We start from the raw sequence: 14,123 nt of genomic DNA, 5'->3' as shown, positions 1-14,123 counted from the left end.
CTGGAAGATTACAGCTGTCAGGATGTTGGTACTGCGGTCAGTGTAATTTTGCTACAGAGCAATATTTAATAATTTGGGAGCTTACTATAGTTTGCCAGTCTGTGAGCTTTCTATAAAAGATAATAAAAAATTTGCTGTCATATCAGTAGCATATCCAGAATGCATTAGATTGTTCAGTTAAGAATTTTGCTGGGGTATGGTATTCTAAAGTACGATTTAAGATAGATTACCTTAGGTTAATCAAAGTGGTTATATGACTCTATTAATGGTGACTCTGTTTCGTTGGGTAAATGCTTAGTTTAAAAAATAGTGGGTTATGTCGCTTGGGGGTGCACCCCTGAAATCCCAGTATTTGGGAGGTGGAGGCAAGAGGCTGAGAGTTGAAGGTCGTCTTCAACTACGCAATGAGTTTGAAGCTAACCAGGGCTGCTACATGAGGCCTTGAGCTGAGAAAACAAAACAAATAAGATAAAGAATACATTTTGCCAAGAATAAATGGTACCCATTCTAAAATACGCCATGAAACATAATTTCACAGTACCATAACATAGTACTGACCCTAAAATATCAAGATTCTAGTTAAATAATAAGTTTTTTAATAAAAACTTTAATCTTACCATTACCACAATGATAAAGTAAACCAAGTTTTATTTAATTTTCAAATCATCATGTCTATCATTGATAGCTCTGGTGTGAAAAGTTGGAAACTGATAAAAAATTAACCCACCTGGAGCTAAATTGATTGTTTTAATAGTAATAATTCACATGAGAAAATTCACACTAAGGTTTCCCAAGTGACCTGTGATGGACAAATTCCCCTTTGGCATGTATGCACGCATTCAGATGGGCTGTCCAGTGTCCTAGGAAGAGGCATCATTGATGATTAGATAAAGAAGTTAGGCTATCGGGCTCTGAGGGACTCTGGGAACAGCATCCAGTCTATGCTCTGCCATTAACCTCTGTTTTCATGTGCACATAGGCCCATGAGGAAGTAGAAACATGAACGTTGCTCTGACTTATTTTCTATGTCTCTTACACTTAAGGTGCACAGTGCTTGGGACCACCTATCATGAATCCACAGCTCACATAGAAGTTTAAGGACACTATGGGGGGGTTCCCTTAAAAGCAGCATTTACTTCAGTTATGAAATGTTTGATGTGTCAGGAATTAAATTGACTGCGTATTTCTTTAGCGATTTTGTATCTGGAAATGTGACTACCAAAGCACATAAATTATAGAGGTACTTTCAAAATCAATATGTGAGGCATGTGTCATCCAGGCTACTCCAACAAGATCACACGTCTGCCTACAAGGTCACACCTCCTAATAGTGCTACTCCCTATGAGTTTATGGGTGCCAAATACATTCAAGCTACCACACTAACATAAACAAGCATTGCAAGGTTTGCTAATATTCAGAGTGTTTTCAACAAATGCTGGGAGGACTGTGCAACTCTGAAGGCCTCACTGAAGAACTGACCCACAGAAGGGAAGCCTTGGAGACATGGACGGGATTAGCGGAGTCGCCAGAAGGACTTCCTCACCTTACAGGTTCATAGTTTGCAGGGATAAAATATGTAACATATCCATATATAGTTAAACCAGTAGCTCGATAAAATCAGTTTCAGCATAACACTTTCCATGAACCAAACAGTGGAGAATAAACAGGCCTGAACAGAGAAGCAAACATAAAAGACATAAAGAAAACAGTGGGTTTTTGTTTGTTTGTTTGTTTTAATATCACTTATTTTAAGTTATTATTATTATTATTATTTTAAGTTTTCCTTTGGGAGGGAGATACTGTAAGGGTGAAGGGTGGATATAGAAGGACTAGGAAGTGAGTGGAATTGGGATTCATAATGTGAAATTCCCGAAAAATCAATAAAGAAATGCTTAAAAAAGAAAACAGCAATGGGGTTCTGTATTTGATTTTTGCTGTCAGGCTTTCACGTTGACTATATAAGGCTGAGGTTTGCTTTCATTAGGGTTATGACCAGTCTGGGTGAGCTATTATATCAATATGATGGTACCTGTGCTCTGATGCAGACAGTGGGTCTTCTCGGTGGGTCCATTAGATAAGAATGCGGCTTAAGCAAATTCTTTATATCTAATGTAAAAATAAAATCTTTAATTACCTGAATAGCATCATCACCATTAACAGATCACTCTTCTGATAATTAAATAATGAAAACCTCTATGCAGAGAAAAATTGAGAACAATACAAATTGTTGAGTGGCTTTTAATTTATCTTAAAATTAACAAAAAACATGTTAATCAACTATCTTTGGTCTTTTAGTAAGCTCGGATAAGACAAAAACTTTAGATGTAACCAGGATTGTGTCTTAGATTCTGATTCTCTGAGGGTCCACAGAGGATCATCAATGTGATACTTTGGAAGTTTCTTGAAAGAGTTTGTGTATTTTTGTACTGTTTAAGGGCACTGAGGTAACTTAACACACAGAAGGGCTTTACGTGTGGATGAGACTGCTCTCCCTGTAGTCATCAGAAGAGTTAAATCATTGTGTTCATACATGGGCATAGCCCTAAGTGTCCTTTTAGGATGAATCTGTGTGCTTGGTTTCTGATCTCTGAACAGGTCCAATTCCTCCCTGCTAAAGAAGAGAAATGATCTCCCCCTTTGGTATTCTGCTGCTTGGTCCATGTGTCACTGTCTTGTGTTGTATAATGAATAGGCAGCTTAGAACAGTAGAGGACTCTGGGGAGACATAGGCTTGACTACCAGACTCAGTATTTAGAGGACCTGACAATTTTAGCTTTCCATTTCCCTTCCCTAGAATTCACTTGCAAGTTGTGATGCACCCTTCTTTATCTTTTATAACTTAAAAATGTATAACGTTCCCACTCTGATCCTCAGAAGACAGTGGCCAGGATCCCAGTTGCCATGGTAGTAGGGAATCTAAGAGGCAATTCCCTTCTAAATTCACCCTATTCATATTGCTTGGGGAAGTTCTGTTTGGCTTTGTCTTGTTTCAGACAGCTGATTTTGGCAGTGTGGAGTGGATGGACAAAGCTGAGTTGGACAAAGTCCTCAACTTTCATCATAAGCATATATATGAGGGAAGTATCTTGTCCTAGAGACAGTAATTATTTGGTAAAGATGATCCTGTTTCCAAAATTTCAGCCATCCAGAGGGATCCTTAGCCTATGGATAAAGCCTTACTATTCCCTCCTCCTACCTCTTCATAGGGCATTAAGTCACTGTGTGTTAGAGAGGATATGATGTGTGCATCCCCTAGGAAAGAGAAGAATTTGGAAACCTACCAAAACTGAAGATGTAGGTCATAGCTATAGGACCGGTGATGTTTTCACGATGATCAATGCTCAGAGCCCAGCAGTGACTGCTAGGATGGGCACTTGGAGGAGTTAGGATCGTGCATACTCTTGCAGGCTCTTCATGCCTGCCAGACCCAAGCACTGGCTGTCCCACCTCACATGATTCACTCTAAGGGCACATCCACAGTCCTTTCCTGGAGCAGATTCTGACCCAGGGTCTCTGGATCTGAACTGTTTCGCCATTCATTAGTTCAAAGACCCCAAATCACACTTTTCTTCTTCTCCCTTCTTAGCAGCTCTGGCCTGAAGAGTGAAATAGGTTTCATTTCTTGCAGTTAAGAGGATGAGTGGACTTCATATTTGCATAATAAGATTTTTATACATCAAGAATATCTGTTTTGGGGTTATGCTTTGCAGATGAAGTATTATAGAAGTATCTGTATTAGGGTTATGGTATGGATATGAATCATCCTTGATCCCTGGCTAGTAGAACTTCTCACCGAGAGGTCATTGGAACTTGAGGATCCTCACCCAATCTGCAGATTAACTCCATGGATAGATCCACAATTCAATAACAATGACAGGTGGTAGAAACTTTGAAAGATGGGTCTTATTGGAGGAAATGGGTCATTGGGTGTAGATTCTTGGGGGCTGTATGGTGTTATTTTTGTTATTTTGTTATTTTGTCCTTGGTGTTTTTGTCTTTCTCTGATTCTTGGATACCATGAGGTGAACAGGTTTTCCCTATACCAGTCATATGCTTACTTGATGCGGGACTGATATCAATAGAGCCAACTATAGCATATTGTATCAGTAATGAAAGGACTAATACACACACACACACACACACACACACACATCCCACACAGTGATTCACTATCTTTACTTATAACAGCAATTTTTTGATAGAGAAACCAGGAGTCCAATTCATGTAGGGCCTGTCTCTGTCAATGAAACCTGTTTTATAGAGTGTCTGTAAAAATGAGAGGGCTAATGAGTAGACTGCTTAGTGAACTGATTGCTAAGCCAATTTCAGGTAACGAGCCATCCCAGTTTGCCTGGGACCAATGGGGTTCTTGGGACAAGGAATATTTGGTGTTTGAACAAGGAAAGTTCTGGATAAATCAGTTATCAAAATTGATAACTTTCCAGCACTGTACTCCCTTGGTGTGCCTTGTTATTCTCTCTGTGCTGCATGGTTGGCGTTCTGACAACCACTGCTGTTTCATCACATAACCTAAAGCTGCATGAAGTGCCTTAGCTCATACATGTCTGTTCTTAATAGGCTTTCACTTTTCCTTTAGGACATTACATTGAACAATACTTACATCAAAAATATTACTTTGTAGACAAAGTGGTTTCTTCACAAATAATACTACCTTCCACATTACAGATGCCATGACCCCCTTACATCTTATTTCATCTGTTTTCACCATCTCTTCCCCTAAGAGATGTTTGGTTGCAGAAAATGTACAGAAGGAAACGTTAATGCTCACATAATACTCATTTAGGGTTGGAGGTGAGATGAACAGTAGATGATGAATGTCATCGTCTCTTGTTAGTACTGTTCATGAGCATACACTGTAGAAGGCCATATGCCCAATGATCTGTTCCTGTGTTTGTTTTATGTTAGTCCCTCCCAAGTGTACAGATTCTTCATTAATTCCAAAGGTTGTCTTGCATCAGGCTCCTTTCTCTCATCCCTTGATGGCATAGTGGTTTCTCCAACAACAAAAAGTCAGACCTTCTGTGATTGCCCTGCCCTCTGGTGGAATGAGAAGTTTGGGCTGTTGGACAGAACTGGGACCTATGGAAGATTTCAGAGTCCATTTTGAAACTCTAGAGGACATTACCTTCAGAACACTGCAGCTAGGGTTCGCTTCTTCTGCTAGCTGAAAACTCCAAATACTATGACCCTGAGTTCCTTGAAACGATCTGAACACTCCAGATGAGTGGCCAGTGAAGCACTCTTGCCTTTTAACTCTCATATATTTGGGTGATGAAAACACTTTAAATCTAATTTTAGCTTAGTAAAATTTTCATCTGGTGGAACATTTTGATCCTTGTTTGGAATGACCATTTTTAACAATGAGATCTTTTTTTCTCATAATGAATTCCAAGAGATTGCTCTGAATTCTTTGTCATAGGAAAGATGAGAAATGACATTTTCAAAGAGTATCCTTATTTGGTTTTAGATATTTTAAATTGTATTTTCCTAGTAACTAGATTTTTTTGTTCCTTAGGTGAAGTGAGGGTACATTTGAATTAACTGTGTTTCCAGGGTCTACCATATGCTAACCACTGTTCTAGGAGAAATGACAGGCATCAGAAAGGTCAAGGGAACACTTGTCTATAATCAGACAGGTAGATATTGAATTCAAGGACAGATTTTTCTACACAGTGACACCATCTCAAAAACCAAAAGCATGCAACAGTTTAAAGCTATGAAATCATTTCTTTCATACCCTCACAGGATGGTGAGGTTCATGGATCTTCTGGGACATCTAGTTGTAGTAGAATCTTGACATATCTAAGCTGATATTCAAAAACATTGCACTTAAATCAAATGATATGTAGTAAGTGTAGTCGAAGAATTTGCTTCTTTGGGGAGTGTGAAATTGAAGTTCAAGTTGTCAACTCATAGTCCTGTTCGTTTCCAAATTATTTGTCTTCCATACTAGCGGATGAGGTTCCCATCCTTAGATCTTTGATCACTAAAAGCAATGACTTTTACACCTGGCTCTTAAATGAATTTTTGTAGGTACTTAGAATACCAGGACCTCTTTCATGAAGCATACAGATAGCCCCTCAGTTTTTAGACTAAAATTACATTTTAAGATTGCACACATTTATATCTCTAGGATTTGGCATATTTGCTTAGAAGTATAAGAAGTCACTTTGCACACTGGCAAGTTGACTTAGCTGCTTGCTTCTTTTTTTTCCTTTTTCCATTTCCCATATGTTGATTTGGATCTTCTGCTAAGAAAGCTGCTCTGTTTGTTGTGAGGAATGGGGACTACTGGATGCTCCTACTTCCAAAATCACATTATTCATCGTAATCACAGATGTTCAAGCTCTTCAAGAAGAAATCATGCCTTTTACTTATTTGATTAAAAGTCATCATAATTTTCAACTGTGCGTCTATTATTAATAGCTTTTTCTTCTGTCTCCAGGTTGCAAAGAGAGAGATCTTTGGGAATGTCCATCCAATAAACAATGTCTGAAGCATACATTGATCTGTGATGGGTTTCCCGACTGCCCTGATAGCGTGGACGAAAAAAACTGCTGTAAGTACCTTTATAAATCTGTTAACAGGTTTTTTTTTTTATTTTAAACGCCCATTGTCTCACTTTAAATATAAGCTAGAAATTTGGAAATACATATCAAAAGTTTTGAGTTTGTTTAGTTATTCTGATTAAACTTATGTTTATAAAGGTATAGATCCCAAGAAGACAGATGTCTGTAAAATATATACACATATTATTTTAACAATATGGAAAGATTAAAATATCCCCCAGTATCCCAAAATGGATAGCATAAAATGCAACCATAAGATGAAATCTTAAAATGCCACCATAAGATGTTAACATTAAACTCAAAGAAGAGAAGAATAGTTTGACCTGGGTTGATTACACATCTTTAGTTGATGTGGTAGTTGGTTTCCTGTTAAACAGGATGCCCAAGGGAATCAATTTAAGAAGTTAGGTTCATTTTGACTTGGAGTTTGGGATGTTTCAGGCCATTATTTTTGTAGACTCATTGTTTTTGAGCCTGTAGCAGGAAAACGTATCGTGGAGGAGATGAAACAACAAAGATGCATATTAGCCTCCAGGCTGCGTATTAGAAGTGAGAAAGAAGATGCACTGGTCCCTCTGTCTCCTTTGAGGACACACTTTCACGGCTGCAAGATGTCCCTCACATCTTCCTTCACCCCTCTTAAGCAGCTCTCCAGCTTTCCAGTGGCATCATGGGCTTGAGACTAAAACCTCAAGATGTGGGCTTCAAAGCAGTTGAATAATAGAAAATATTCAGTAGTATATTCATCGTTGTTCTGCATTTTAGAAGTATATTTACATACACAAAGAAAATTAACAGAAGATCATACAAAGTTTATGCTTATTTTATGGTGATAGGATTAAGTTTTATGCTTTTGAAATCTTTTATGTCTGAATGATATACAGCCATTATCTGTAGAACCAGTTAAAATTTTCTTAAAGCACTTTTCTTACAAGTAACAGAATGCTCAACTCAAACTAACAAAAATGAAGACATTTATTATTATGTGAATCATACATATATTATTATAGTGAAAGTCATACAAAGTGAATTCATGAGACTATAGTAGAAATACATCATCTGTCTGTGACTCTTTTATTTTAGCTTGACCTCAGGCTAGATGATCAAAAGGCAAGAGCATCTGGGTGGGTGAACTGCCTTGATCATATTCTATTAGAAGAGGGGCAGATTGTGTTTCTTGCTCTGGAATATCACTGAGGGATTCCTGGGGGTCAACACTGGGCAGAGTCCAGTCTGTAGCAAGGGGTCTTTGTGTGGATTAGAAAAGACATTCTCTACAAACATTCAATGCACAGCCCCAGGAAAGGATTAGAATAAGCTGTCTGCTCCAGTCTGGCCTAGTTCCAAGACTAAGGCACGCACATGGCCTGGCTCACAGAGTTTGGGTGGATACTATTTTGCAATGCATAAATCATAAAATCATAGGCCAAGGGTCTGTTATGGAATCACGTTTAATCCTGAACTAATAATTACTCTCAGATAAGAATAGTTGGAAAAATGCCATGCCAATGTTAAACTAATCAAGATCTTCCTCTGGGACTTGGGATGGCTGGTATGGACAAAATTAGGTTTCCTTTTCACGGAAGGAAGAGGGGAAATGGATGCTAAGTAGGTAATCAAGGAGATTTACTATAATTTTTAAAAATCCAAAGGAGATTTATATGTGTCTCAGAGAGTAATTTAATAGTAGGATCCTTAAAAACCTATCTTTCTATGTGAACAGAGCTTTCTTTCCTGTCACGGTATCTTCAGTTTTCCTTCTCAGACATTTCTGTCCTCTTCCTTCTGGGTCCCCCTGCCAGCATTTTGCCAGGATGATGAGCTGGAATGTGCCAACCATGAGTGTGTGCCACGTGATCTATGGTGTGACGGAGAGGCCGATTGCTTGGACAGTTCAGATGAATGGGACTGTGGTACGTTTCTGGTGGCTGCCATCTGCCCTGCATTCTCATGCCTGTCAGCCATTTAAGCTAAATGAATCCTCAATTACCTCATGGGTTTTACCAACCAAGTTCATCTATTTTGTTTCACTGTTTAAAAGTTGACAGTGGTGATTCATGGGTGTTATTTCTAAGTAGCAAAAAAGTCCCCCCCAAGTTACTGCTCTTTTTGAAATGCCTATATTTTATGTATCCTGTTCTGCATTCAAATGTTTGGGAGCATGTCGTTTTTAGATTTAGATTCTATTCATCACTCAAATTCAATAGTGGTGGATAATCAGTCATTCTTGGATCATTCACATCCCCTGACGAGGATATGAAAGTGGTCTCTTCATCGTCTCTATGCCTTGCCCCTCATCCAGATGGAATTTCTTTCAGCTTCCTGCCAAGGGCAGGACCTGAAGACATCTCAGCTAAAGGGGCATCTTGTTATCTTGATTTTCTGATCCGTTCACTCATTCCACACCCAGCACTCTCATTCACACAGCTTCTACCTTAGTCTTTCGCATCCTTTGGCCAAGCCATGAGTTTCCTGTGTGCTGTGATTAAGTACATAGTGTTCCACAAATGAACTACGGCTGACCCAGTGTAGAGGCTAGAGATTTGTGTATATGACACATCAATCTGAAATTAGCGCCACTCAAGTACGTCCATTTTCAAATGCTGAAAAAAATGCGTGGAGTTTCAAGTATCTCCTTACAATTAGTTCTTGCTAATTCCTGGGTAACTTCAAGGCACCAAGTCTCTGCCTCTGGCCATCTTCTAACTTATAATGAAAGGTCCAGAGCTGCCTGTCTCTTTCACTACAGTCTGCAGCGCTTTGAAAGCAGAGACCATATCTAATTCACTTTTTTAAAAGTCTCCTGTCACATTGAGGGAGCAGTGATTTGCACACGAGTCAACCCCAAATGGTTCTCAAATAAAATTAATATGAATGAATGTATGCCATCAAAGCAAAGGCATACAAACCTTTGCTTCTCAGGAGAAGAAGTGTTTTTAATTAGGCTTTCTCGCATTTTTCCCCCTCAGTGACCCTCTCTAAAAATGGGAACTCCTCTTCATTCCTGGCTGTTCACAGATCTGCAACAGAACACCACGTGTGTGCTGACGGCTGGCAGGAGGCGTTGAGTCAGCTGGCCTGCAGGCAGATGGGTTTAGGGTAAGGTCAGTAGTTTGTAGCACTGATGAGTTTCTCAGAACGATCCATGAACCTTAGCAGTAATATCTTCCTTATGAATGACGGAGACATGGAAAATAAGAGCCCTCCAAAGCCCTGGAAATTAATCCGGCGTGAGGAACTTATTTAATTCTAGGCACCTGCTATATAGAGTGTGGACTGCAAACCTGTTATGGTGAAGCCTCGAAAGTAAGTGAAGTAATTGTACTTTAAGCACTTCTGAAATGGGATAGGTTCACTATTTATAAAAGCATTCAGACAGTCTCCTCTGTGGAACCTGGATGGAAAACTCTTCATGTCCCTCCTAGAAGTTATTAGAAATTTGTTTTTAAGCAACACATTTTTTTTAAAGACAAGTTGAGAAATAGAAGCCAAAGCTCCTGGTATTTCTATTTATCCTAAGTAATACAGGAAATATACATCAAGGAAAAGACCTACTCTGGTTTTTACATACCCACGCTGAAATGGATGCTTTGAAATGTGGCAGCATACTGTTTTGTTAGGTGTTCTGTTCCAGTTTCTTCAGCAAAAGAAAGCCGCCATCTGCATCATCACAGAACATATAAAGGATGCTGTATACATATGTATCTGTTATGTGGCATTGTGACTTATTATAGTAGTAATATATGTGAGATTTTAGTGTAAATATAGGAATCAGGAAAATAAATGATAAAGGAGTCTTGCAATTCTAGATGCAAACGCCAGAGTTGATGGTGTTTCTCAGGATCCACTGAGCAAATGAAAATTGTTTACAGCAACGAGCCATTCAGCTCAGCAACTAACTGCATATTTTTGCTATCCCAGTTTGAAGATCATATCACTACTCACATCTTGAGCTCTGTTCCCCCATGTCAAGACCCACGTCTTTGGAAATTTGAGTAACTGGTACTACTTATAATAAAAGAATTTTAATGCTTTCCAGCATTAGAAAAATTATAGCTGTCATGATCCATTAAATTATTGTATCCAAATGAAATGGGATATGATTTTGATTAGATAAATGAAAAACTTCTTGAAAGTGCTTATCTTGGGTCTCTCGCCAGGATCTAGGGGTATTCCTTAATATGAAAATTCAATTACATAATGAGACTAGCTCTACTGAGAGTTCTGAGGATAAGTCAGACCTGTAGATTTACAACCAGAGCCACAGTTTTGATACGCCACCTTAAACATCACTGTTGAACTGCAAATAGAAGAGATCTTGTTCTAAATGTGTATTTCCCACATATTATACTCTTAGCAATTTCAGTTACATTTGGCATACTTAGTGTTGCTTGACTTTCTCAGTTGCCTCGGTCTAGCACATTTCTGTCACCACAAAATTCAACTATGTGCCCATATGTAGTCACTCTCAACTGTCTTTCAGACCCGGTAAATTATTCATATACTTTCCATCTCTATGAATTTCACTACCATTCTGAATGTCTTCATAAGGAAGCATATATCATGTAATCTTTTTTTCTAGATAATATTCTCAAGCATCTGTGTTACAGTATGTACCAAGTCTTCATTATCATTAATGGCTAAATAATATTTCATTGAATTGTTGTACCACATTTAGACTGCTCAGCCACACTTCCAGTGTTATTCCACATTCAATTGTCACTTCAAACATTTGTTTCTACTTCTTCTTCTTTAGAGCATATGAGATTTTAAATAATTTCTTTAACCAGAGTGGATACCGTCAATCCCAACATCAGGAAGTAGAGACAAGAGGCATCATGCTGATGCCTCAAACAAGTTCTAAGCAACTTTCATCTTTGAGTTACAGTCATTGATTGCAAAGTCTTTCTGACCATGACTAGTCTACACTCCCGGTTGGAGAGGAAGAATGGTTTTCCTTCTTTGTTTTCAGAATGGAGTGTCCCCTGTACTGGCTGGCCTCTATCTTTTTGAGTCAAAATATTGAACCTTAGAAATAAGACCTCAATTGGTTCTAGTATTTTCCATCTAGTATTTTCATTTTGTGGAGTATAAGCTTATGAGTACTGATCTTAACTCAACAGTGTGTAGAGGACACAAGGGGAATATCATCATTGGGCTTGATAGTGTAGCAAGAAAGATATTTGGGAGAAAATCAAAGGACATAAAGGTTGGCTTTGTTTTCATATTTGACAATGGTACAGACTTAGAGCAGAGCTCATGGTATTCCTACTAAAAGTGCATAAGAAGAAACAGTAATCTCTAATCTTTGCAAGGATACATTCTGTAAGCACAGATTGAAAATAGCCCTCTAATGTAGTGTCAAGAACTAACTCACCCTTCCTCTAAGACGGGTTTTCATTGACTTCAGCAGGTATATTTTAAAATTAATTCATAAAAAACTTACTTCTATGATAAATTATGTTTTTAGGGATGGCACAGAAATATTTTTGGGAGAGGCCATTGATGAAAAAGATGTACATGGGCTTTTTTTCAGACTCAGATTCTGCTATCCATTTCTTAGAGCAAAAATTGCAGACCTGAAATTGTCCACGTTTTTTGATGAACCTTAAGACTTTCTCTCAGCTGTAGGTTCTTTCAGAGTTCTCCCCAGCCGGAAGCACCATGCTTTGTTGGTTAGATCAAGGTATAAATCAAGCTCCTAAGGTCTTTTGACAGCATATCGATTTCTACTTACAGTATCAAAAACATATGCACCTGTACTTAATGAACAACACAAATCAGAACTTATTCTGCCCTCTAATCCTTGGAAAATTCAGGTTTGTGACATCTGGCATTTGAGGATAAGCTCAGGGGAATGTGACCTTCCACATCTCTATCTCTACAGAATGTGAGCTCCTTTGGAAAATTGTGTCTTGGATCAATTTGATGGGCAGAATTTCTTTATGGAGTTGGCTATAATTTGATTTTTTGCCTTAATCTTTAAAAGTTAGTCAAAAGAAAAGAATCATCCCTTTGGAGACTATTTCTGTATTTTGGACAAAATCACAGATACCATCTATTGTATTACCCAGCTGTCTCTAGTGTTCCCTGGTAAGATTAATGCTGTCATTGCCTCTTGAGGTTTACTAGCTGGGGAAGAACTGTTTACTTTGGTATGGCTGCCATACTCACATGGAACTTGAAAACTGTGTTCATTGCAGTTGGAAGTCCAGCCCAGGATGCTGCTCTCATGCATATTAAGCCCGGATAAATAGCTCATGGTAGTCACAAGGTTTCAAAGGCCGGCATGTAATTTGCTTATCATAAAATTCACCCTTTCCATTTGTACTATTGCAATGCTTTTTACCATATTCACAATGTTATATAATCTATACTGTCTGATTCCAAAATGCTTTTTTTAGCCTCAGCCCACTCTACCCCATCCCCAAAATACATGGCTATTAAAGGCCAGTTTCCATTTACTCCTCCTCCAGCCCCTGATGACTTCTAATCCATTTTCTGCATCTGTGGATTTTTCTACAGAGCACATTTCCCATAAGAAGAATCATATAATGTCTGCTTTTGTTTTTCACTTTTTTCCATTTAGCATAGTGTTTCCCAGATTCATCCATATTGTTAATTTATGATGCTGCAATATAGTCACCTGTAAGCTTTTGCTTGAACATACATTTTCAAGTTTCTTGGGTAGTAAATACTTAGAACTAGAATTACTATAGCAAATGACAACTTATATTTAATTTTTAAAAGAACTGTCAAAGTCTTTTCCAAAGGGGATATATCATTTCATACTCCTATCATCAAGGTATAAGTTATAATTTGTTCATATCCTTGTAAGCTCTGCTTGTTAAGTAATTTTTTGATAGCCAGCCTAGTGGGAATGTGAACATATTTTCACTCTGATATTGATTTACATTTCCATAATTGCTAATGATGTCCAACACATTTTAAAAAATTAGTCTTTCATTTTGGTCTTAGATCTGCAGAAAATATAGAACTCTTTATCCTTAAGGGTTCATTCTTCTCATTTTGTGTGTATTAACATTTGCTTGCATATATGTCTGTGAACCATGTGTATGCTTGTTAATGATATAAGCCTATAGAAGGTATAAAATACCCTGGAATTGGAGTTAACAAACAGTTGTGAGCCATCTTGTGACTGTTTGGAACTGAACTAGGATATTCTGCAAAAGCAACAAGTTCTCTTAACCATCGAGCCATATCTCCAGCCCTAGATTTTATTATTAATTATCTGAAAAAGCCATGTATGCATATAGTATATTTTGATCACAATCATTCCTCATTACCTTCTTTTGTGTTTATTGACTTGGGAAAATCCACCCTACATAACACAATCCAAGGGCTTTTTCACTTCTTGAAAAAAGTGCCTACAGTACTGAGTAGATGTTTGCATATCTTAGTAGAAGTCACATGGAGCAAGCCCATGGAGTGCCATGACCTTCACATGGCAGCTTTGGAGCTTTCCTGAAGCATTTCTCTTGTATGCATGGGGAATTCATTTCTTGTACAATC

General features: G+C 38.1%; 1 protein-coding gene across 3 annotated transcripts in view; it reads left to right on the top strand.

The window, feature by feature from the left end:
• Nucleotides 1-14,123, top strand: part of Corin (corin, serine peptidase) — a 196,819-nt gene that overhangs the window by 158,734 nt on the left and 23,962 nt on the right. For 2 of the 3 annotated variants that reach the window (XM_040747170.1, XM_021233383.2), the window contains exons 14-16: nt 6,467-6,580; nt 8,393-8,503; nt 9,560-9,689. In XM_040747170.1, coding sequence (XP_040603104.1) covers nt 6,467-6,580; nt 8,393-8,503; nt 9,560-9,689 — 355 coding nt within the window. The remainder of the gene's footprint in view (nt 1-6,466; nt 6,581-8,392; nt 8,504-9,559; nt 9,690-14,123) is intronic. The other variant, XM_040747169.1, reaches the window with a different exon arrangement.

Source organism: Mesocricetus auratus, unplaced genomic scaffold (genome assembly GCF_017639785.1).
Source record: "Mesocricetus auratus isolate SY011 unplaced genomic scaffold, BCM_Maur_2.0 Super-Scaffold_100006, whole genome shotgun sequence".
NCBI lineage: Eukaryota > Metazoa > Chordata > Mammalia > Rodentia > Cricetidae > Mesocricetus > Mesocricetus auratus.
This window is presented reverse-complemented; position numbering and strand designations above follow the sequence as displayed.